We start from the raw sequence: 26806 nt of genomic DNA, 5'->3' as shown, positions 1-26806 counted from the left end.
GCGGCACGAATCGCATGCAATGTCTGGCATCGCACCAGTGTGAACCCCGCCTCCTGGTCCAACCAGTACCAATACACAAAGTTCATTTACTAAGACTCCGCTGACACCTGAGGGAGCTGCAGCCACTCGGTTTTTCTTTTTTAGCTTTTTATTGTTTTTTCCGTGAGTGTTTTTGGAGCGGCGCCATTCATTTCAATGACCCCTCCCCCCCTCCAAAAATGCTCAGAAAGAAGCTCATGTCTCAGCAAATCTTGGCACAGAGCCAGGAGCGTTTGCTGTCCTGATTTTTGCCACAATTGTACTGCGATTTTTCTCTTGACAATCCACCAGCTCTGTGATGTCATCATGGGGGAGGGGAAGAGGACTCCAGTGACAACCTGTGAAGCTCTGGTGAACTCCATGCCCAAGAGGGTTAAGGCAGTGCTGGAAAATAATGGAGGCCACACAAAATATTCACACTTTGGGCCCAATTTGGAGATTGTCACTTAGGGGTGTACTGACTTTTGTGAGATACTGTAGCAGAGAGTCTGTTTCTGCTCCTTTCTGTCCAATCACAGGCCGGGGACAGGAGGTGACCAAGCAATGCTATTTAAAGCGGAGTTCCGGCCGAAAATACTTTTATAAGATAAAAATCCCCCTTTAATCCGAACATTTCACCAATAACATAGAAACATAGAATGTGTCGGCAGATAAGAACCATTTGGCCCATCTAGTCTGCCCAATATATCTGAATCCTATGAATAGTCCCTGGCCCTATCTTATATGAAGGATAGCCTTATGCCTATCCCATGCATGCTTAAACTCCTTCACTGTATTTGCAGCTACCACTTCTGCAGGAAGGTTATTCCATGCATCCACTACTCTCTCAGTAAAGTAATACTTCCTCACATTACTTTTAAACCTTTGCCCCTCTAATTTAAAACGGTGTCCTCTTGTGGTAGTTTTTCTTCTTTTAAATATGCTCTCCTCCTTTACCGAGTTGATTCCCTTTATGTATTTAAAAGTTTCTATCATATCCCCTCTGTCTCTTCTTTCTTCCAAGCTATACATGTTAAGGTCCTTTAACCTTTCCTGGTAAGTTTTTCCTGCAATCCATGTACTAGTTTAGTAGCTCTTCTCTGAACTCTCTCTAGAGTATCTATATCCTTCTGGAGATATGGCCTCCAGTACTGCGCACAATACTCCAAGTGAGGTCTCACCAGTGTTCTGTACAGCGGCATAAGCACTTCTCTCTGTCCACAGATTACCGGACAGGATTTGATTGCAGATCATTTCTTACCTTTAAAAGGGATTGCAGAGCGCGGCCATCTCCAGTGTGGGCATCTGAAGCCGCTGTGTCTCCTCTTCCTGGTTTCTGGCTACCCAAAATGCCGATCGCAGTCTCGCGCATGCGCTGTAGATTGCGATTGGCAATCAGAGGAGCGGCCGGCCATTCCCATTGGATGCTGGGATTGATGACTCACATCTCCCAGGACGCAATGCAAAGCCGGAAGTGACGTCGGGGGCCGCGCCGCAGAGGGGGGGGGGAGGAGGAAGGTGAACAAACTATCCTCCGAAAATAAAGTAAGGGACCCCAAAAAAAATTTAAATGCCCCAATTCTTCCTTAGCAAACCGATCCCTGCTGGAAAATTAGGGTGGAACTCCGCTTTAAGTGACGCAGAGGAAATTCAGGTCACCAGTCTGCTATAAATCTCAGGATTGGATGCAAAGGAGTTCCAAAGTTTTGGAAAGTAATGAAGTTTCTCTATAGAAATAGTGGGTGGACCCCCCCCCCCCACACTGCCGCACCCCTCCACCCCCCCCCCCCGCCCCGCACTGCCGCAACCCTCCACCCCCCCCCCGCACTGCCGCACCCCTCCACCCCCCCCCCCCCCGCACTGCCGCACCCCTCCACCCCCCCCCGCACTGCCGCACCCCTCCACCCCCCCCCCCCGCACTGCCGCACCCCTTCAGGCAAACTCTGCAATATAAGACTGGGATATCTACTTCACACAAATTCCAATACATGTTTAAGCCGGCCAACTGCATGAAAGCGATCCGCTTCGCCAGTCCTACTTTGCTCTGCTCTGCTCTACCCTACTCTGCTCTGCTCTGCTCTGCTCTGCTCTACCCTGCTCTGCTCTGCTCTGCTCTACCCTACTCTGCTCTACCCTGCTCTGCTCTACCCTACTCTGCTCTGCTCTACTCTGCTCTGCTCTACCCTACTCTGCTCTGCTCTACCCTACTCTGCTCTGCTCTGCTCTACCCTGCTCTGCTCTACCCTACTCTGCTCTGCTCTACTCTGCTCTGCTCTACCCTGCTCTGCTCTACCCTACTCTGCTCTGCTCTACCCTACTCTGCTCTGCTCTGCTCTACTCTGCTCTGCTCTACCCTACTCTGCTCTGCTCTACTCTGCTCTGCTCTACTCTGCTCTGCTCTACCCTACTCTGCTCTACCCTACTCTGCTCTGCTCTACTCTGCTCTGCTCTGCTCTGCTCTACCCTACCCTGCTCTGCTCTACCCTACTCTGCTCTGCTCTACTCTGCTCTGCTCTACTCTGCTCTGCTCTACCCTACTCTGCTCTGCTCTACTCTGCTCTACCCTGCTCTGCTCTGCTCTGCTCTACCCTGCTCTGCTCTACCCTACTCTGCTCTGCTCTACTCTGCTCTGCTCTACCCTGCTCTGCTCTACCCTACTCTGCTCTGCTCTACCCTGCTCTGCTCTACCCTACTCTGCTCTGCTCTACTCTGCTCTGCTCTACCCTGCTCTACTCTGCTCTGCTCTACCCTACTCTGCTCTGCTCTACTCTGCTCTGCTCTACCCTACTCTGCTCTGCTCTACTCTGCTCTGCTCTACCCTGCTCTGCTCTACCCTACTCTGCTCTGCTCTGCTCTACCCTGCTCTGCTCTACCCTACTCTGCTCTGCTCTACTCTGCTCTGCTCTACCCTGCTCTGCTCTACCCTACTCTGCTCTGCTCTACCCTGCTCTGCTCTACCCTACTCTGCTCTGCTCTACTCTGCTCTGCTCTACCCTGCTCTACTCTGCTCTGCTCTACCCTACTCTGCTCTGCTCTACTCTGCTCTGCTCTACCCTACTCTGCTCTGCTCTGCTCTACCCTGCTCTGCTCTACCCTACTCTGCTCTGCTCTGCTCTACCCTGCTCTGCTCTACCCTACTCTGCACTGCTCTACTCTGCTCTGCTCTACCCTGCTCTACTCTGCTCTGCTCTACTCTGCTCTGCTCTACCCTACTCTGCTCTGCTCTACTCTGCTCTGCTCTACCCTGCTCTGCTCTGCTCTACTCTGCTCTGCTCTACCCTGCTCTGCTCTACCCTGCTCTGCTCTGCTCTACCCTGCTCTGCTCTACCCTGCTCTACTCTGCTCTGCTCTACCCTGCTCTGCTCTGCTCTACCCTACCCTGCTCTGTTCTACCCTGCTCTACTCTGCTCTGCTCTACCCTGCTCTGCTCTGCTCTGCTCTGCTCTACCCTACCCTGCTCTGTTCTACCCTGCTCTACTCTGCTCTGCTCTACCCTGCTCTGCTCTGCTCTACCCTACTCTGCTCTGCTCTACTCTGTTCTACCCTGCTCTGCTCTGCTCTACCCTGCTCTGCTCTGCTCTACCCTGCTCTGCTCTGCTCTACTCTGCTCTACCCTGCTCTGCTCTGCTCTACTCTGCTCTGCTCTACCCTGCTCTGCTCTACCCTGCTCTGCCCTGCTCTACTCTGCTCTACCCTGCTCTGCTCTGCTCTACTCTGCTCTGCTCTACCCTGCTCTGCTCTACCCTGCTCTGCTCTGCTCTACTCTGCTCTGCTCTACTCTGCTCTGCTCTACCCTGCTCTGCTCTGCTCTACCCTGCTCTGCTCTGCTCTACTCTGCTCTGCTCTACCCTGCTCTGCTCTACCCTGCTCTGCTCTGCTCTACCCTGCTCTGCTCTACCCTGCTCTGCTCTGCTCTACTCTGCTCTGCTCTACTCTGCTCTGCTCTGCTCTGCTCTACTCTGCTCTGCTCTACCCTGCTCTGCTCTGCTCTACTCTGCTCTGCTCTACCCTGCTCTGCTCTACCCTGCTCTACTCTGCTCTGCTCTACCCTGCTCTGCTCTACCCTGCTCTACTCTGCTCTGCTCTACCCTGCTCTGCTCTACCCTGCTCTGCTCTACCCTGCTCTTCTCTGCTCTACCCTGCTCTGCTCTACTCTACTCTGCTCTGCTCTACTCTGCTCTACCCTGCTCTTCTCTGCTCTACCCTGCTCTGCTCTGCTCTACCCTGCTCTGCTCTACTCTGCTCTGCTCTGCTCTACCCTGCTCTTCTCTGCTCTACCCTGCTCTGCTCTACTCTACTCTGCTCTGCTCTGCTCTACCCTGCTCTTCTCTACCCTGCTCTGCTCTACCCTGCTCTGCTCTACCCTGCTCTTCTCTGCTCTACCCTGCTCTGCTCTGCTCTACCCTGCTCTGCTCTACTCTGCTCTGCTCTGCTCTACCCTGCTCTTCTCTACTCTACTCTGCTCTGCTCTGCTCTACCCTGCTCTTCTCTACCCTGCTCTGCTCTACTCTACTCTGCTCTGCTCTACTCTGCTCTGCTCTACTTTGCTCTGCTCTACCCTGCTCTGATCTGCTCTGATCTGCTTTACCCTGCTCTACCCTGCTCTACTCCACTCTGCTCTATTCTGCTCTGTTCTGCTCTGCAAATGCCCCCGTGCTCACCACAACTAAGCCGGCGGTTAACACTTGCAGTGCAGGTGCAGCCATACTGCAAAGAAGAGTTTTCCGTTTTCCTGGAGTTCAGCTTTACCTGTTTATCTGTTTTCCTTCCTTAGGGGCCGGTTTACACCACATGCAGTCCAGTGCGTTTTTTTTCTGCGTCACAAACGCATGGATAGTGGGTCATATGGTTTTCAATGGCATAGATCGCCCCGGCGCATTCCAGTTCCGGAAAAAAAAAAGTAGAACATGCTGAATTTTTCCTGTACTGGAATGCGGTAAAACGCATCAAAAACGCATCGGATCCCAGTACAGTGGGGAAAAAATAGGAAAATTAAGTAAATAGCCTCTGGAATGCATCTGAAAACGCACCAAGAATGCAATAAAACAGATCTGGAGATCGCTTTTGTGCTGTGAGCCATTCTTTAGGGACAGTTCACACCATAGAAACGCAGTCCAGATGCGTTCCAGGTGCTTCCCTGCGTGTTTTTGATGCGTTCCAGTGCGTTTTTGCCGCATTTTTGATGCAGTCCGGTGCATTTTTTCCTCCTCTTTTTTTTAACCTTAAGGTCCAGATCACACCATAGACATGCAGTCGGCATGCGTTCCAGATGCTTTTCTGTGTGGGCGTTTTTTATGCAGTCCGGTGCATTTTTCCCCATCTTTTTTCATAACCCTAAAAAGGACAGTGCGTATTTGGTGCATTCCAACGCAGTTTTTATGCGTTTTACAGCTTTCCAATACAGTCAGGTGCAGAAAAAATGCAGCATCTTAAGGCCAGTTTACATCACATGCAGTCCAGTGCGTTTTTTGCTGCATCAAAACGCATGGATAGCGGGTCATATGATTTTCAATGGCATAGTTCACACCAGTGCATTCCCTCCAGAAAAAAAAAGTAGAACATGCTGGATTTTTCTGCACTGGACTGTACTGGAACGCGGTAAAATGCTTAAAAAACGCACTGGAACGCACATGTCCTTATTTAGGGTTAAGAAAAAAGAGGGGGGGAAAAAATGCACTGGACTGCATCAAAAACTCGCATGAAGAAAAGCATCTGGAATGGATGCGTTTCTATGGTGGGAACTGGCCCTAAATAAGGACATTGTGCGTTCCAGTGCATTGTTTGAGCGTTTAGGTGCGTTCCAGTGCATTTTTCATGCATTTTACTGCATTCCAGTACAATCCATTGCAGGAAAAATTCAGCATTGTGATTCCGAAATTTGCATACATCCGAATAATTGGTTGCTGACCGCCCGCCACCTTTTTACTGCGGCAGTGCGGCCATCCTGCGCAAACCTATGTAGACCTACATCAGTCGCGTGCCTGCAGCTAGGGGGCGAGCACGCGCCGCCAGCGGTACGCTCCCGCCCCCACTCGGCAGCAGGGACTCGGATGTACGGGGCAGGCGGCTCCGATTGCCCCCTGACACCCGCGATCGCTCCCCGCTGAGAGAGAAGGACGGTCGGATGTTGTAAACACAGCTGACCGTTCTTCTCCCTGGAATGACCACAGAGGTCCTTCTATATAGGATCACAGGTCTCTATGATCATTTCACAAGCCACACCCCCCACAGTTAGAAACACTCCCCTAGATACACATTTAACCCCTTGATCACTTTCAATGTTAACCCCTTCTCTGCCAGTGTCATTAGTACAGTGACAGTGCATATTTTTAGCTCTGATTACTGTAGTAATATCACTGGTCCCCCCAAAAGTGTCAGTCAGGGGTCCGATCTGTCCGCCGCAATGTCGCAGCCCCGCTAAAAATCGCTGATCGCCGCCATTACTAGTAAAAAAAAAAAAAAAACAATAAAAATGACAGAAATCTTTCCCCTAGTTTGTAGACACGATAACTTTTGCGAAAACCAATCAATATACACTTATTGCAATTATTGCAGAAAACAAATTGGCCTAAAATGTTAAAAAATTTTGATTCAAAATGTATTTTTTTATTGGGAATGTTATATAGCAGAATGTGAAAAATATTGTTTTTTTTTTTTCAGAATTTTCGCTCTTTTTTTTCGTTTATATCGCAAAAAATAAAAATCGCACAGGTGATCAAATACCACCAAAAGAAAGCTCTGTTTGCGGGAAAAAAGGACATCAATATTATTTGGGTACAGCGTCGCACGACCGCGCAATTGTCAGTTAAAGTAACGCAGTGCCGAATCGCAAAATATGGCCTGTTCATTAAGGGGGTAAATCTTCCGGTCCAGAAGTGGATAATGAAAATTTCGTCCAAATTTAAATTTGTAATGAAACAAATTAATTTTATTTAATTTGATAATTTACTTAATATGAGTTGAAATTCATTACTATTGTGATTCGGAAATTTGGATACATCAGAATCTCCGAATAACAAAAATTCCATCCAAATTTCCTATAGTAAGGAAAGAAATCGCAGACGTCTTTGGGTATCAGCTTGTTATGCGGACCCAGGCCTTGCTTCCAATTACATAGAGCGCTACATGAAGGGGCTCGGTGAAGGTGGTGGTGAAGGTGTATAAATGTCTGATCGGGTCTCCCATCTCATAAAAGGACAGCTGGCCGGCCTCGTAATCCAGACAGACCCGGAACTTCCGACCTGAGATTTTACGATCCAGCGGGAAGTCTCTACCTTGGTGTCTCACGGCGTGATTACCGTAAAACGTGCGCAAACACCAGGACTTGTCATTATCTCCGATGGCTGATTCGGCACCTTCCTTCCGAACGCTGGGATAGGTTATTCCGAACCTCCAACCCGCTGATTCACTTGTCAGAACTTCCCAATAATGTCTTCCGGAGCTGAAACTTTGCTTGGATACAACTTGGCACTTCTGGAATCTCCTGGGTGTCTCTGGGCGATCTTCCTCTTGCATGGTTAGAGCGGCGCCTTTCAAGTCGGGTGAGATTTTTACATTATTGGCCGCCGTGGCCTCGTCCAGGAGAAGACCCGAGGCTTCTTGGGAGTGCAGCCTTCCTTTCATAGCAGTAACAATGTCAGATAGGCCTACAAGTAACATCTCAGAGATCCCATCCTCATCCAGATGACTTTTATCGAGGATCTGTTGATCATTTCCTTCTCCATCCTCCAGGTCTTCTTCCTCACCATAGTCAGTGAGTTGTTCTTCTAAGATTGTTATTGGATTATTCTTGGTACATAGCTCCTCAATATATTGAACGTTTCTACTCAGCTCGTCCTTCTCTGCCTCCATCTTCTGGATCTGACCGGAGACCAACATTATAAAGTTCTCTTCATGTTCGGAGATCTTATTCAGGACTTTTGTTTGGAGATCTCCCAGCTGCCTTGCGATGTCGTTGAATAAGGCAGAGATCCTTTTCATTTCACCGGCAGCTTTTCCTTGGACTTCCCGCTTGCGTTCCTTCAGTTTCTCGAGTTTTTTCTCCATTTCCGCTTTTTTTGAGTTCAGCTTTTCTAGGATATTTCTTAGTGTCGTCTTCTTCTTCTCTGATGCTTCATCTATGGGTTCCACCTGGTGTCCTCGGTGTTGCCCAGTAAGGCAGGTAGCACAGATCCCGACAGAGTCATCGGTACAATAATATTTAAGGATCTCCTTGTGGATGGAGCACTTTCTGGCCTTCAGGCATACGGAAGGCTCTGCTAAAGTATGTTCTGGTGCCTTGCTGTGGATTTTAAGGTGGGCATCGCAGAGCAAAGCATCGCAGTGCAGGCAAGATTTAATGGCAGGTAGCTGAGAGTCAGTGCAGTACGTGCAGAACATCCCAGAATAATCCTCAGCTGGCTGAGCAGACAAGAAACGTTCGGCTATGTTACGGAGAGTTATGTTTCTGTACAGAGCAGAGCGATCCAGGAACTCTTCCCTGCAGTCCGGGCAATTGTAAACCCCCGACCTCTCCTGAGTATCCAGCACGAGATCTATACAGACCTGGCAGAAGTTGTGTCCACATCTCAGCGTTACAGGATCTGTATAAACCTCCAGACAGATGGAGCAATACAGCTCTTCTCTCAGCTCTGCCGACGCCATATTTATGATAATGGATCGAAAGTGAAACTTCCAAAAAAAACGCATCATCATCATCCAGAGCGCCGCACTTCTTCAGAGTTAACTCTTTTCTCTGATTTGCAGCTGACACAGGGAATCATACAAACGGCAGTGCAGCCTAGAAGTGGATGGCTATTGGCTGACCCTGCAAGTCTGATGAAATGCATTATATGAAGAGCGATTTTTATATCAGTAACAGTTTACTAATGGTCAGGTCTAATTAACCTCTTCATGTCCATAGGCTGTTTTAAAACATCTCCAACTTGAAGAAACTTGGTTAACACAAGCCCATGGCTGCAGCTGCAGTTATGAGCTTGGTGGCGTATTTTTTTTCGTCTGATGATCGGCTGTTCAGCAAAAGCGACTCAACAGCAGCCCAATCACTTTTACAGTAGTGAGATGGGCTGTCCCTTTGTGCCGCTGCCCATGGTAGTACGCAAGCTTTCCCATTCCTCTGTGGAGCCCAGGACCAGGGCCGCCGATAAGGGGGTACCACTGAGCCTCCTCTATGGGGCCCGGGCTCCATCACTAAACAGGGGGGCCCAGCCTTCACTACCCAAGGGCTGGGACCAGTAGGGGGCCCCATTAGAGGCTCTGTGACTGCACCCTACTTGTTGCGAAGTACCGATAATACCTTCCTGCAGCCCCCTCTCTCTCTCTCATTCCCCTCTCTCTCACCCCTCTCTCCCTCGCCATCCCCCTCTCTTTCTCACTCACTCCCTCTCCCTCACTTGCCCCTCCCTCTCACCCCCCTCTCTCTACCCCTGTCTCTCTCACCCTACTCTCTCTGTCAACCCCCTTCCTCTTTCTCTCTCACCCTCCTCTCTCTCTCTTTCTCTCCCCCCCCTCCCTCACCTTCCCCCTCTCTGTCACCCCCCTCTCTCTTCCTCACCCCCTCTCTCTCCCCTCTCTCTCTCACTCTCTCCCCCTCTCTCTCTCACTCACTCCCCCTCTCTCTCTTTCATCCCCCTCTCCCTCACCTTTCCCCCCTCTCTCACCCTACTTTCTCTGTCAAACCCCCCTCTTTCTCTCTCACCCCCCGCTCTCTCTCTTTCTCTCCCCCCCCCTCACCTTCCCCCTCTCTGTCACCCCCTCTCTCTTCCTCACCCCCTCTCTCTCACCCCTCTCTCTCTCACCACCCTCTCTCTCACCCAACATTCCCTCTCTCTCACCTCCCACCTACTACCTTCTCTCTCCCCTCTCTATTACCCCCTTTCTCTTGCTCACCTCCTCTCTCACAGCTCTTTCTCTCACCCCCCATCCTCTCTCTTTCTCACCCCCACTCTCTCCCCCTCCCCCTCTTTCTCTCACGTCTCTCTCTCACCCCCCCCCCCCCCCGTCACTCTCACCTCCTCCTCTCACCCTCTCTCACCTCCCTCTCCCTACCTCTTTGCCCCCTCGGGGGGGAGGAGTTGGGGGATCTGTCAGGTAGGCCATATGGGGCCCCATGATTTCTAACAGTGGTCCTGCCCAGGACCATGGAAAACAGGCAAGGCAGGGAGAGAAGGAGGAGATTGAGGAACATACGTTTTCTGATCTCCTCTGTGAATAATGAACCCGAAAGCCGCATGCAATTTGTCACTACCGGTCTCATGATCTGTGCTTGAATAGCTGTAGTGGAGGGCAGGGGAGACATTGCGGGTGCATTGATCCCTGATGTCTCCATAAACTTTTCTTCATGTCTGGAGATCTCCCAGCTGCCTTGCAATGTCTTTGAATAAGGCAGAGATTCTCTTCATTTCACCGGCTGCTTTTCCTTGGACTTCCCGCTTGTGATCCTTCAGTTTCTCGAGTCTTTTCTTAATTTCTCTATTTTCATTACATAACGTCAGAGGTGGCCCTGGCCCCACCCCTTGCCTATATAAGAAATGTCAAAGCGCAGAGCGGGCAGACGGTGGGAGGCCTCCCAGGAGGTGGAGCATTTTTTATTTTTTCTATTTTTAGGATTGGCAGGCATCATGATTGATGATGGATTTACATTGAGGAACACTATGTACCCGATACCCATTCACATTGGGGGAGGGGCGGGATCTGGGGGCTTCCCCCTAGCCCCCCACCAGCAGACCCTGACAACCACAGCCCGGGAAGTGGCCCTTGTCCCCATCAACATGGGGACAAAGTGCTTGGGGGTGGTGGATTCCCTCTGCCCCCAAGCATCCCCCCCCCCCAATGTTGAGGACATGTGGCCTGGTATAGTTTAGGAGGGGGGCGCTCGCTCGTCTTCCCCCGTTCCTGACCTGCTGGGCTGCATGCACGGAAAAGGGTCTGGCATGGATTTTGGGGGGGCACGACATTTCTTTTTTTACATTTTGGCATTTTTCTTTATTTTTTAATAGCCGGGTGCCGGCAATTATAACCGCGAGTCATTTTAAATGGGATTTGACTCGTTTTTTTTCTTTAGAAATGTAATTTTTGCTGCAGCAGGTTCTATACATGCTACAGATGCGTCACTTTACAGGCACATTAAGGGGAACCCCAAGGCATTATATTTAAAGGAATTTTTCATTTTTATTGTTGCACTTTTAAGCATCATTAAAATCCCTGCTCGTGAAAAACTATTTTTTTTTTATTGATACATGTCCCCCAGGGCAGTACCCGGACCCCCATACCCCTTTTACCCCTTTTATGGCCAATTACTTGCATATAAGCCTTCAAAATGGGACCCTTTGATTTTTCCTGTTCAGCTTCTATTGACTTCAACGGGGTTCGCCGTTCGGGTTAGAACATTTTCCCTGTTCGGGAGTTCTGCTGCGAACCCAACAGGGGGTGCTTGACCCATCCCTACTTTTCAATCTGCACCTGCTGTAATTTTCTGTAAAATTGAAGGAAAAGACAACCTGGAGGCGCTTTGTACACTGCTTGTGTGATTGGAAGCCTGCACTACGATACAAGTCAGATTTTAGGCATCCCCTGCAATAGGAATTTCAGTTTTGGTGAGATATATTTCCCAAGGGTAAATACTTCAAAAGGGATGCAGACCCAGCAACTTCTCTCATCAGAACACTGAGAGTCCATCAGGTGTTTATAAAGAGCCAGACCCTCCCATTCAGAATTGGTCTACAATAGACAGCTATTTCTTCAGAATAACAAAAGGAAGGAATCTAATACAAAGTTTGTTCATTTCAAAGTTAGTTCCAAAGGGTTTTACCCCCTTCCTGACCAGGCAATTTTTGTGCGATTCGGCACTGCGTTGCTTCAACTGACAATTTTGCAGCCATGCGACGCTGTACCCAAATAATATTTGTCCTTTTTTTCTCACTAATAGATCACAGTATTTGATCACCTGTGCGATTTTTATTACTTGCACTATAAACAAAAATAGAGCGACAATTTTGAAAAAAAAAACAACAATATTTTTTACTTTCTGCTAAAAAATATCCAATAAAAAAATTTAAAAAATCGAATTTCATCATAAATTTAGGCCAATTTGTTTTCTGCTACATATTTTTGGTAAAAAAAAAAATCCCAATAAGTGTATATTGATTGCGTTGCGCAAAAGTTATCGTGTCTACAAACTAGGGGATATATTTTTGAACTTTTTATTTTATTTATTGTTTTTACTAGTAATGGCGATGATTTAGCAATTTTTAGCAGGACTGCGACATTGCGGTGGACAAATCTGACAGTAAGTGACACTTTTTGGGGACCAGTGACACCAATACAGTGATCGGTGTTAAAAATATGCACTGTCACTGTACTACTGACACTGGCTGGGAAGGGGTTAACATCAGGGACGATCAAAGGGTTAAATGTGGTCCCCAATAAGTGCTTTCTAACTGTGTGGGGGAGGGGCTCTGACTGTAGGAAGACAGAGATCCGTGTTCCTGCTTAGCAGAAACTTAGCCGCCAGACTTGCTGATTGGCTCCTGCTGTGTCAAATCGGCTTCAGCGGTACATGCACGTGCCCCAGAGCTGAAGATCTGAATCACATACAGGTATGGGCTGCCCTGCCGCAGTACGTGTACAAGGGGTGTGCACTGTTTAGGAGATATTTACTATATTAGCAGCTGGTGATGTCACCGGCGCATGTGCACTGTGCTCTGAATGGATGGCATGCCGCCCATTGAGAGACCTAAACCACTGCCGTGACTTTTGAGAGTGACATCATCATGGCTTGGCCAGTAAAAAAGCCAAAGCCCACTAACCTGGAAGGCAGACTGGGTGAAGATCTGGTGACAGCGCGTTGCTTGAGGGCTTCATTCTAAGGTAAGTCTTTCATAATGTGCCGGTATGTCACGCACCCGCACATCATCCTATTATCCTGCAGGGCGCTATTTTGTTACAATTTTTTTTTTTTAGTTTACTACTGTTTTAAGCACCTTTGAGCAGACATGCAGGAATATTCATAAATTCAGAAGTTCTTTTCCTCTGATAGCGCTATTTGAAAGCCATAACTGGTGACACCTGATATGTATTACATTGAGGCAGCACAGTGGTTAGCACTTCTGCCCAGCAGCACTTTTGGTGATCACATTCAAATCCCACCCCATGATGACACTATCTGCATGGAGTTTGCATGTTCTCCCTGTGCCTGTGTGGGTTTTCTCCGGGTACTCCGGTTTTCTCCCACACTGAAGAGACATGCTGGGAATTGTTTATTGCCTCCTGTCTACATTGGCCCCAGTATGTGTATGTATGCATGTTAGAGACCTTAGATTGTAAGCTCCTTGACGGCAAGGACAATGTGAATGTACAATATATATGTAAAGTGCTGCATAAATTGTGGGCGTTATATAAGGATCTGTAATAAACGAATAACCCAAACTTGCCAATATTCCTCACTAGAAACATAAAATAAAAATACCAGAGCCCCATGACATGCCACTATATGCAGAAGACCAAGATAGTAATAAAAAGAGAAAAAAAGACATAAGCAATATAAATAATTGGGGTGTTAAAAGAATAGTTTTGTCGGGATTATTGGTGTGATTAAAATAATAATAGAAGAAAAAGAATGGATTTAAAAAGCCATGTATATTTTATCTTATGCATATAAGATTCTGAACAGTGCAGCATCCATCTTGTTTAAAGGTGAAGAAAAGTTCATATGTACTTGTTAAACAAAATTTCTCTTACAATAGGGTCTTATAATTTCAGCAGATATTTCTGTTTTCTTGTGTCATAAATAAGTGGAAAACTGACGTTCTTTTAGATAAGACTCAGTCAGCCTGACGCTATGTTAAGGGGGTGATGTCTCCTTAATTGTCTGTAATTATTTAACAATGGACAATACCCCAGAATACTCTAGCAGACATTTAAAATGAACTATATATAAGTTTTTTAAGATACATTATTATGTGAGAAGATATTAGCAATAATTATGTCATTATATTATGTAAGGCATATACATACATATTTAGAAAATGTTATATCACATTTTGGGTTTATATTCTTACAGTAGTAATCTTACTTAGAATACATTACTTTTAAGTGTAAGAACATATGTATTTTGTCACTAATTACCTCATTTCAGAGAAGTTTGTGTGTAGGTCTAGTGTAAGTTTTTATGACACTATAGATCTTCCAATCCTAGTCTAAATGTCTGACAGTTATGTCAGAATTCAAATAATGAATGGACTTTCACTAGCCAAGAGGTCAAAGATCATCAGATAAGAATATCTTATAATTAGTCTAAATACACTGAATTTAATAAGCGGTACCATACTGCCCCCTTTTGGAGACACTAATAAATGCATTCTTGGGATATTCAGATATTTCCTATATCAAAATATTATATTGTATTAAAAATATAATTATTGAAATGGCATTGCTTGCCAAGATGAATGGTGGAGATTAGATGGACATTTATGTATGTACTGAGAGTATGGACAAAGTTTTATGTTGCCTTTTATAGTTAATCTTGAATATAAAGAGATTATCATTTAACTTTATTATCCAAAACATTGGGTTAATTATTAAAGAGGTGTGTCTATGACCTCACCAGTAAAGGTATAGAATATCCCAACCAATGGGGATAATGTTTCATCCCTCTGGGTTTAACTTATGGTAATTTTTAAAGCCCTTTGTTTATACCATATAAAAGAAGAACCCAGAGATGAGAGAGGACACACATCACTACTGACAACATACATTACTCATCCAGACATACTCCATCTTGCTCCATCATTCATCTGAAACTTTGAGGGACGCCAAACGAAACTCCTCCCTCACTGGCATCCATCTTAAGACTCTGGTAACGACTATTTGAAGCTAGCCGCCATCTTAAGTGTGGTAAATATAACTTTGCTGTGTTATTTGATTTTATTCAATATTGTTTATTTCCTTCCTTATATGTTTTATATTGCATATTTAAGGGTAATAAGATTACAATCCCAGCCGTATAAACCATGGTAGATTTTTCTCTAAAAAGCTGATTTTTGTTTTTATACATTTTTATTAATATCAGATTTAGTGCATTATTTGCAATTTTTAGTCTTCCGTTTTGCATGGTTTATTCTCGCTTCATCTGCAGTGAAGTGACTTTCGGCTATGCAATTCGCAGACAATTGTGGTCTGTTTATATAGAACATTCATTTATGGTTTATACTATACCTGGAGAAATGGCAATCTTGCTTTCATTTTGCTTTCACTTTGTTTCACTTTCACTTTCATTATTGAGCTAAACATCACATTGCATTGATTGTTTGAAGTTAGTATTTCTGTAGAGTTATCTTTTTGTGTCATTTCTTGTTTGATCATATATTGTGATTACATGTCTTGAGAATAAATATTTTATACATATTCCATACTGTAGACTGTACTCACTAAGATTGGTATATGCTTTTAAAAAGAAATTAATCAATTAAAAATAATTCACTACATATTGATTTATGGAAATACGTGGAGATTCTCCTTCCTCACAGATCTTTGCTTATTAACCATAAATAGACACTGTTATATTCAGAGCAGTATAAATATTCTGACATAATGAAGTACGAGCGCGAGATATTATTATTAAATATTCTTACCGTTTATTTTCATTATCTAACAGATTTATTTATATTGTATCATTAGTATTAGTAACGAATGTCAACAATATTATTTTACAGAACAACCAACATTTTACATATAAAATCTGGACATGGATTAGGCCCACCCACTGTCCACCCTCCACCCTCCACCCCGGGAGGGCGACTATACCCACAACTAAACCAGTTGATGCCCGTTTTTCACAAGCTACCGAATTCATTAATATATAACAAAGCGCAGCACTAAATAATATGTATTAGTATTTGGAATTTTTTGGTATTACCTTTATCTTACTTTGCAATTACTTTAGTTAGAACAATTTATTATTCACGTTTTATATAAAGATCCCTTTTAACCAATTAAGCCCCGGAGGATTTGGCTGTTCAATGACCAGGCCCTATTTTGCGATTCGGCACTGCGTGATTTTAACTGACAATTGCGCGGTCGTGCGAAGCTGTACCCAAATGAAATTGACTTCCTTTTTTTCCCATAAACAGAGCTTTCTTTTGGTGGTATTTGATCACCTGTGCGATTTTTATTTCTTGCACTATAAACAAAAAAAGAGCGACAATTTTGACAAATAACAATATTTTTCACATTTTTTTATATGAAGTTCTCAAAAAAAAATGTAAAAATCAAAATTTTTTAACATTTTAGGCCAATTTGTTTTCTGCTACATATTTTTGGTAAAAAAAAATCGCAATAAGCGTATTTTGATTGGTTTGCGCAAATGTTATTGTGTTTACTATCTACGGGAAAGATTTATGTCATTTTTATTGTTTTTTTTTAAACTAGTAATGGCGGCGATCTGCAATTTTTTTTGCGGGACTGCGACATTGCGGCGGACAGATCGGACCCTTGACTGACATTTGACGCTTTTGGGGGTACCAGTGACATTACTACAGTAATCAGTGCTATACATATGCACTGTTACTGTAAAAGTGACACTGGCAGGGAAGGAGTTAACTTTATTGGTGATCAAGGGGTTAAATGTGTCCCTAGGGGCGTGATTCGAACTGTTAGGAGGCGTGGCTAGTGAAGTAATCACAGAGACATGCAATCCTATGCAGCATGATCACATAGTCTCTGTGCCTACTTCAGTGAGAATGAAAGGCGGTTGTGTTTACATCAGCTGTCCGTCCTTCTCCCTTTCCTGCGGGAGATCGCGAGTGACCGGTGGACATCGGAGCCGCCGGTCACTCGCGCTAGGTCCCCAGGGAACGTGCGGGGGTGCGCCGGCGGCGCGCGCTTGCCCTCTACAGGCTCATGGGTGAGTGACGTAGGTCTACGTCGCTTTGCCCAGCAGCGGCAGAGTGCCACAGTAAATCCTCGTGAAGTGGTCGGCAAGTGGTTAAAGCTGAGCTCTAGACAATATAAGAGACACAAATGATTGCAGTTCTGTATTCAATAATACACCAGTAAATGTGTGGGTACCTTAATCTGACCTGGCATCATTCTCTGACACTCTATATGAGTGTTTCTTAACCTTTTTTCAGTCTAGGCACCCTTTAAATTTATAGACAGTCTAGAGGCGCCCCATTATAAAATGTAAAAAACTATTCTAATAGTTTTATATAATGCAGCAACATCCACACATGTAGGACACCCAATGTTAGAGGTGATTTTTTCTTCCAAAGCAAATACACTTTTGCACACTGGTAATGACTAGTATTCCAATGTTTCTCTTCTCCCTATATTTCTCTCCATCAGTCAGTTAATATCACCCCAGTCTGAGGGAGAGAGGCAGAGGAGGGTCTAAAAAGGATGCTGGGGAGGCGACAGACATCCTCTTTATCAACTGAGGACATCATTGGTTGTTAGGATGCCGGTGTTTACAAAGTTGTAATGGTGCACAATGAAAATCTGTGTCTTTGTGTAACTAAAAGACTTTATCTACCTACTGGCTTGTATACAATGTTTGATCAATTTTTAGGATTTTTGCAAGTCATCCCTGAAGAAGCCTCAAGTCATCCCTGAAGAAGCCTCAAGACACCCTTGAAGAAGCCTCAAGGCACCCTGGTTGAAAAAGACTTGTCTACAGTATAACACAGCCCAATGTGGGAAAGAAGAAGCAGCACAAGGATCAGGTGTGCTATAAGAAACATGGTCACAGGAGGAGAGATCGGAGCAACAGAGAGAGCTCATCAGCATGTTGCTTTATCTTTCACTGTCCAATCACAGGGGGGTTGTGGGACCTGTAAGTGAAAGTGAAATTGCAGAAAAAAAAGATCAGGTCCTCCCCCCTTCTAGACAGAACTGTTCTGCATGGCAGAGCTGTCTATGGGTCCTTTCACGCGGGCTGTCTGATCAGGCCCACCTGACAGTTTTTCAGGATGACACTCGCCGCCATCCCATCTGATCCTGTCAGCAAAAGCGGATCGTGGTCCTATTTTCCACAGGTGGTCCATTTCTATTAGGTTTCCTCATAGAGGAGAGCGGAACTGGCTGTGAGCAGACACGGACCTGTCCTCCATCTGCTCAGTGGGGATCAGCCAAGCGACCGACCACCTACTGAGCAAGGGGAATCCGTAACATGGAGGCGTCCGTGTGGATCTGGAAATTGGATGGGCTGACACAAAAATCATTTGGCAGGTAAAGCAGCTCTCATATACTATGGGGTTCATTTACTAAAACTAGAGAGCGCAAAATCTGGCGCAGGTGTGCATAGTCAGCTTCTAACTTCAGCTTCTTCAGCTTCTTCAATGAAGCTTTTACAATAAAACCTGGAAGCTGATTGGTTTTTATGCAGAGCTGATTTCGTACTCTCTGGCTGGGTTCACACTGGGTTTCCCCACATCCAATTTGCATGTCAGGAGACTGTGATCGGCCCCCATCACATGCGGTTTGCAGAAGGTTCCTGTGCGTCTTCTGGTTCGTTACAGGTCCGAATTCAGCCAAAAATTCGGACTGAATTTGGACCTGAAACGGCGAACAGGGATGCACTGGACCCCCTGCTGCAAGCCGCTCCGCACGCAGTGTGAACCCAGTCTTAAAATAACAAATTTGAAACAGGGATCGCCCTATTTTCTCTAGAATTAATTACCATTTTTATTAAGTAAAGACTTCCTGTTTTATAAATGCTATTCACAAGGTTAAAGATGTTGATTCCATTTAAAGTAGAACTAAATGCAAAACATTTTTTTTTTTTCATTTTGGATGGAGTAAGGGGAGATTATATTCTAGGTCAGAATTTTTTTCCATCTGTTTCCCATTGGGGAGAGTTCCCTTCACTTCCTGTCCCATAGCCAAACAGGAATTGAGAGGAAATCCCTGCAAAGTGAGGGAATCTCAAGTTGTCAAGAATCACCAACTAGTGTCCCCATTGGAAGATTTCAGCTCTCTTTCTTTTCTGGCAACAAACCAAAATTTGGGATTTTCATTTACTTTCTTTCAGTGACAATAGTGAACAGAACAATTAAAGAGGGCGACCTCTCCACTCTCTCCAAAACTAAAAAAATAAAAATAAAAATGATTGCCCTTAGTTATACTTTAATCATCTAATATGTATTATTCCTAGCTTAGAATCCTTATCCATATATTATTATAGACACACAGAGCTATGTGAAGGGACTCGGTGAAGGTGGCATTGAAGGTGTGTAGATGTTGTATCGGATCACCAAGCTCATAAAAGGACAAACGCCCAGCCCCCTGATCTAGATACACTCTGATTCTTTGTCCTTGCCTTCTCTGTCTCTGACTCTGGCCAAACTTTCCCGACAATGAGACTTCCTTACCTTTATGTCTTGCTAAATAGGTGTAGCCCGCTCTACGTATACCCCAAGACTTGTTGTTGGAACCAATCAATGATTTTAGCCCCTCTCGGTCTATACTGCTATAGGCCACCCCTATTATCCAGTAGTCGGCCCTCTGAGTGTCAACTTCCCAGTAGCACTTTTCCCAACCTAAACTCTGCAAGCTCAAGACCTGATCATACTGCTGGAAGTTCTGAGGACTTTTATAGCATTGTGTATTTTGGTTCCTGGAAACAGATTTGTAGTCGTTTGATAGCAGTGCATTGGAAGACGCTGTATTTGCATCCAGTGTTATATTGGTTGCTTCACATATCTGAAGATGTTTCTGGATATCAGTCATAATATCACAGAATCCTGTGTGTAAAGTTTCTAAAACCATGCCTTCATCTAATTTACCTGCAGAACTAATTTGTTCATCTGTTATATTGGCCGCAGGTTCTTCCACCTCATCCATGTTGGTTTCACATGCTTGGAGGACACTTAAAGGATCGGTCATTTCACAAAGTTCCTCGGTGTCGGCAATCTCCTTGGTGAGGTCTTCCTGGTCTTCTTCCAGTTTCTGGATCAGATTAGACACCGCTTTTAATGCGTTTTCTTCCTGTGTTGAGATCTGACTCAAGGCTTTCTTCTCTAACCCATCCACCTGTTCCCTGATGTTCTTCAGAAGGTTGGTGACTTTCCCTCTAATGTTAGACGCCGTTTCTGGCACCATTGTCTTGCTCTTCTGTAGAACTTGAAGTCTTTCCTCAGTTGTCTTCTTGCTCGAAATCAGTTTTTCCAGGACTTCCTTCAAGGTCTCTTTCATTTTAACAGCAGCCTCCGGCAGAACCTCTACTTGGTGGCCTTTGTGGTCTCCAGCTAAGGAGCAAGTTGCACATATGCAGACGTTATCATCAGAGCAGAAATACTTGAGGATCTCCTGATGGACAGAACATTTTCTGCTCTCCAAGGAGGTGGTCGGGTCGGATAGGATGTGTTCTGATGACTTGCTGTGGACTCTCACATGATTATCACACATTGAAGCTTCACAAAGCACACAGGTTTTAACAGCCGGTACCTGAGAATGAATACAATAGGTGCAGGTGATCCCGGTCTCCTCTTGCTTTGGTTGGGTAGACAAGAAGTGATCCGCGATATGACGGAGGGATATGTTCTCCTGCACCGACGGTTCCTCTTGAAATCGTTTTCTACATTTGGGACATTTGTAGACTCCAGAAGACTTCTGGGTTTCCAAGAAAGTGGTAATACAAACCCGGCAGAAGCTGTGTCCACATCTAATCGTTACCGGATCTCTGTAAATGTTCAGGCAGATGGAACAATTCAGCTCATCTAGAAGAGCACCAGAATCCATGGCTGACAGCGGGGAAATGAGACTGTCCGTGAAAATGCTACTTTATATCTTTTGTACAGGGCGTGTATCAATTACCACGAAAATGTTCTTCTGAACTTTCATGTGAGATATTGATTACCCAGAAAATTCCAGGGCTGCAGAATAAACAGAAAAACGCAAGTTGCTACGTGGTGATGTATAAATGCCAGTAAAAATGACAATGTACTTATAAACTTTACACGTGAGATCTGAATTACTCATATCGCTCCACAGCTACATAATAAACAGAAAAGCAAACAAAGCAGAATAAAAATGTGGAATTTATAGTCAGTCTGGGCTGCCGCATGCTAATATAAAAATGACGCGTTTTATCTCGTTTCAATAACCATAAAAAATGGATTTCTGAACTTTTCATGTGAGCTAATGATTACCCATATAAACCTTGAACTACAGAAAAAACAGAAACACACAGAGCAGAATATAAAATGGTTTGTCTTGGAATGTATGGTCTGTGTTACATTGTTAGTCCGGCTGAAAAAGACACAAATCCATCTAGTTCAACCAACAGAAGGAAAAAATTAAAATATACACATACAGGAGGGGGGTATATACAGGAGGGGGGTATATACAGGAGGGGGTATATACAGGAGGGGGGTATATACAGGAGGGGGGTATATACAGGAGGGGGGTATATACAGGAGGGGGTATATACAGGAGGGGGGTATATACAGGAGGGGGGTATATACAGGAGGATCTCATAGAATGAGAATATCATCAAAAAGTTCATTTATTTCAGTAATTCAATTAATAAAAGGTAATCTCCTATATTTTCTATAGATTTCCAGCATTTGATGATTTTGGCTTCCAGCGAGTGACACCCCAAAATTCAGCATCTCAGAATATTAGAATATTACATAAGACCAATAAAAAAGGATTTATAATAGAGAAATGTTGTCTTAGTGAGAAGTCTGTCCATGTACAGTATAGGGGGAGAAGTCTGTCCATGTACAGTATAGGAGGAGAAGTCTGTCCATGTACAGTATAGGGGGAGAAGTCTGTCCATGTACAGTATAGGATGAGAAGTCTGTCCATGTACAGTATAGGAGGAGAAGTCTGTCCATGTACAGTATAGGAGGAGAAGTCTGTCCATGTACAGTATAGGATGAGAAGTCTGTCCATGTACAGTATAGGAGGAGAAGTCTGTCCATGTACAGTATAGGATGAGAAGTCTGTCCATGTACAGTATAGGAGAAGTCTGTCCATGTACAGTATAGGAGAAGTCTGTCCATGTACAGTATAGGAGAAGTCTGTCCATGTACAGTATAGGAGGAGAAGTCTGTCCATGTACAGTATAGGAGGAGAAGTCTGTCCATGTACAGTATAGGATGAGAAGTCTGTCCATGTACAGTATAGGGGGAGAAGTCTGTCCATGTACAGTATAGGAGGAGAAGTCTGTCCATGTACAGTATAGGAGGAGAAGTCTGTCCATGTACAGTATAGGAGGAGAAGTCTGTCCATGTACAGTATAGGAGGAGAAGTCTGTCCATGTACAGTATAGGGGGAGAAGTCTGTCCATGTACAGTATAGGATGAGAAGTCTGTCCATGTACAGTATAGGGGGAGAAGTCTGTCCATGTACAGTATAGGGGGAGAAGTCTGTCCATGTACAGTATAGGAGGAGAAGTCTGTCCATGTACAGTATAGGGGGAGAAGTCTGTCCATGTACAGTATAGGAGGAGAAGTCTGTCCATGTACAGTATAGGGGGAGAAGTCTGTCCATGTACAGTATAGGAGGAGAAGTCTGTCCATGTACAGTATAGGAGGGGAAGTCTGTCCATGTACAGTATAGGGGGAGAAGTCTGTCCATGTACAGTATAGGAGGAGAAGTCTGTCCATGTACAGTATAGGATGAGAAGTCTGTCCATGTACAGTATAGGGGGAGAAGTCTGTCCATGTACAGTATAGGATGAGAAGTCTGTCCATGTACAGTATAGGAGGAGAAGTCTGTCCATGTACAGTATAGGAGAAGTCTGTCCATGTACAGTATAGGAGAAGTCTGTCCATGTACAGTATAGGAGGAGAAGTCTGTCCATGTACAGTATAGGGGAAGTCTGTCCATGTACAGTATAGGATGAGAAGTCTGTCCATGTACAGTATAGGAGGAGAAGTCTGTCCATGTACAGTATAGGGGGAGAAGTCTGTCCATGTACAGTATAGGAGGAGAAGTCTGTCCATGTACAGTATAGGATGAGAAGTCTGTCCATGTACAGTATAGGATGAGAAGTCTGTCCATGTACAGTATAGGGGGAGAAGTCTGTCCATGTACAGTATAGGATGAGAAGTCTGTCCATGTACAGTATAGGAGGAGAAGTCTGTCCATGTACAGTATAGGGGAGAAGTCTGTCCATGTACAGTATAGGGGGAGAAGTCTGTCCATGTACAGTATAGGAGAAGTCTGTCCATGTACAGTATAGGAGAAGTCTGTCCATGTACAGTATAGGAGGAGAAGTCTGTCCATGTACAGTATAGGAGGAGAAGTCTGTCCATGTACAGTATAGGAGAAGTCTGTCCATGTACAGTATAGGAGAAGTCTGTCCATGTACAGTATAGGGGGAGAAGTCTGTCCATGTACAGTATAGGAGAAGTCTGTCCATGTACAGTATAGGAGGAGAAGTCTGTCCATGTACAGTATAGGAGAAGTCTGTCCATGTACAGTATAGGAGAAGTCTGTCCATGTACAGTATAGGAGAAGTCTGTCCATGTACAGTATAGGAGGAGAAGTCTGTCCATGTACAGTATAGGAGAAGTCTGTCCATGTACAGTATAGGAGAAGTCTGTCCATGTACAGTATAGGAGAAGTCTGTCCATGTACAGTATAGGGGGAGAAGTCTGTCCATGTACAGTATAGGAGGAGAAGTCTGTCCATGTACAGTATAGGGGGAGAAGTCTGTCCATGTACAGTATAGGAGAAGTCTGTCCATGTACAGTATAGGAGGAGAAGTCTGTCCATGTACAGTATAGGATGAGAAGTCTGTCCATGTACAGTATAGGGGGAGAAGTCTGTCCATGTACAGTATAGGATGAGAAGTCTGTCCATGTACAGTATAGGGGGAGAAGTCTGTCCATGTACAGTATAGGGGGAGAAGTCTGTCCATGTACAGTATAGGGGGAGAAGTCTGTCCATGTACAGTATAGGGGGAGAAGTCTGTCCATGTACAGTATAGGGGGAGAAGTCTGTCCATGTACAGTATAGGGGGAGAAGTCTGTCCATGTACAGTATAGGAGGAGAAGTCTGTCCATGTACAGTATAGGATGAGAAGTCTGTCCATGTACAGTATAGGGGGAGAAGTCTGTCCATGTACAGTATAGGAGGAGAAGTCTGTCCATGTACAGTATAGGGGGAGAAGTCTGTCCATGTACAGTATAGGAGAAGTCTGTCCATGTACAGTATAGGAGGAGAAGTCTGTCCATGTACAGTATAGGGGGAGAAGTCTGTCCATGTACAGTATAGGGGGAGAAGTCTGTCCATGTACAGTATAGGAGAAGTCTGTCCATGTACAGTATAGGGGGAGAAGTCTGTCCATGTACAGTATAGGAGGAGAAGTCTGTCCATGTACAGTATAGGGGGAGAAGAAGTCTGTCCATGTACAGTATAGGGGGAGAAGTCTGTCCATGTACAGTATAGGAGAAGTCTGTCCATGTACAGTATAGGGAGAGAAGAAGTCTGTCCATGTACAGTATAGGGGGAGAAGTCTGTCCATGTACAGTATAGGAGAAGTCTGTCCATGTCATATATACACACTCCTATATATACAATCCTATATATACAATCCCATATACACACTCCTATATACACACTCCCATATATACACACTCCTATATACACACTCCTATATACACACTCCTATATACACACTCCTATATACACACTCCCATATACACACTCCTATATACACCCTCCCATATATACACACTCCTATATACACACTCCTATATACACACTCCTATATACACACTCCCATATATACACACTCCTATATACACACTCCTATATACACACTCCTATATACACACTCCTATATACACACTCCTATATACACACTCCTATATACACACTCCCATATACACACTGCTATATACACACTCCTATATACACACTCCTATATACACACTCCTATATATACACTCCTATATACACACTCCTATATACACACTCCTATATACACACTCCTATATACACACTCCTATATACACACTCCCATATACACACTGCTATATACACACTCCTATATACACACTCCTATATACACACTCCTATATACACACTCCTATATACACACTGCTATGTACACACTCCTATATACACACTCCTATATACACACTCCCATATACACACTCCTATATACACTCCCCTATATACACACCCCTATATACACACTCCAATATACACACTCCTATATACACTCCCCTATATACACACCCCTATATACACACTCCCATACACACACTCCCATATACAAAATCCTATATACACACTCCCTATATACACACTCCCATACACACACTTCTATATACACACTCCCATATACACACTCCTATATACACACTCCTATATACACACTCCTATATACACACTCCCATATACACACTCCTATATACACTCCCCTATATACACACCCCTATATACACACTCCAATATACACACTCCTATATACACTCCCCTATATACACACCCCTATATACACACTCCCATACACACACTCCCATATACAAAATCCTATATACACACTCCCTATATACACACTCCCATACACACACTCCTATATACACACTCCTATATACACACTCCCATATACACACTCCTATATACACACACCCCCATATACACACTCCCATATACACACCCCCATATACACACTCCCATATACACACCCCCATATACACACTCCTATATACACACTCCTATATACACACTCCCATATACACACTCCCATATACACACTGCTATATACACCCTCCTATATACACACTCCCATATACACACTCCCATATACACACTCCCATATACACACTCCCATATACACACCCCATATACACACTCCCATATACACACCCCCATATACACACCCCCATATACACACTCCTATATACACACTCCCATATACACAGCAGTGGGAGCCAATGGTGCTACGCTGCTGTCTCAGACAATGAGGAGGGCAGCTGAGGTACTCCTGCAACATCGCTGGATGGACATGGGGCTCAGGTAAGTAGAGCGGGGCTGCTGCACACAGAATGATTTTTATCCTAATGCATAGAATGCACCTTCTGCATTTACATCTCCTTTAAACCTGCAGGGGGCCCATTGCTTTCTATTTTGCTGGCGGTTTACTACCGCTTTAAGAAAAAGAAGGGGTAAATGACATATTTACCGACCCGTTCCATCGCTCTCCATCCTGACCCTCTGTGTACCTGTAGCAGCCTGGGGGGACAAGTAAGGTGGCAGAGCTGTGGGAGGGGGGGGGGAATAAGATGTCAGCAGAACAGGGAGGAGGATCAGTGCGGAGGGGGGGGGCAGTTACAGAACGATGCCCTGTGTCTGTGTCTCTCCCTTCAACAGCTAAAAGCCGGTGGGAGGGGGAGAAACTGGCTTTCAGCTGCTGCAGAGAGCCACACAGGGCATAGTTCTGTAATTGTCCCTCCGCCCTGTCACATGGTTCCCCCTGCTATCTGTGCCCCCCCCCCCCGTGTGCCGGGACCCCCTACAGGAGGACCAGGTGTCCCCCCCTATCTGCAGCCCTGGTTACCACCTATGTATGAATTAAAGTGTATCTATCTGAGCTCACCGGTTCTGTGCGGGGTTCAACATTAAACCCTGGCTGACACCTGGAAAATGTTTAAAGTATAACTAAAGGCAAAACTTTTTTTGTTTTTTAGTGTTGGATGGAGTGGAGAGGGATTAGACCCCCTGTCAGTTTTTATTGCTGTCAGTGCCCCCAGCTCACCCTCTCTATTCCTCCTGTTTACCATTATCATTGTAAGTGAAAGTAAAAAAAAAATCGCAAATTTTGGGTTGTCCC

General features: G+C 44.9%; 1 protein-coding gene across 1 annotated transcript in view; it reads right to left on the bottom strand.

The window, feature by feature from the left end:
- Positions 1 to 7051: 7051 nt before the first annotated feature.
- The window catches only part of LOC309566974 (uncharacterized protein), a 34437-nt gene continuing 14682 nt past the window's right edge, over positions 7052 to 26806 (bottom strand). The window contains exons 2-4 of the mRNA XM_082272294.1: positions 21162 to 21177; positions 19312 to 20773; positions 7052 to 8688 (exon numbers count right to left, since the gene is read on the bottom strand). Coding sequence (XP_082128420.1) covers positions 7093 to 8688; positions 19312 to 20773; positions 21162 to 21177 — 3074 coding nt within the window. The 3' untranslated portion in view covers positions 7052 to 7092. The remainder of the gene's footprint in view (positions 8689 to 19311; positions 20774 to 21161; positions 21178 to 26806) is intronic.

The sequence above is a fragment of the Pelophylax lessonae genome (assembly GCF_965119305.1).
Source record: "Pelophylax lessonae genome assembly, chromosome: 11".
Lineage (NCBI taxonomy): Eukaryota > Metazoa > Chordata > Amphibia > Anura > Ranidae > Pelophylax > Pelophylax lessonae.
Note: the sequence above shows the minus strand (reverse complement) of the source record. Positions and strands in the feature narration are given on the sequence as shown.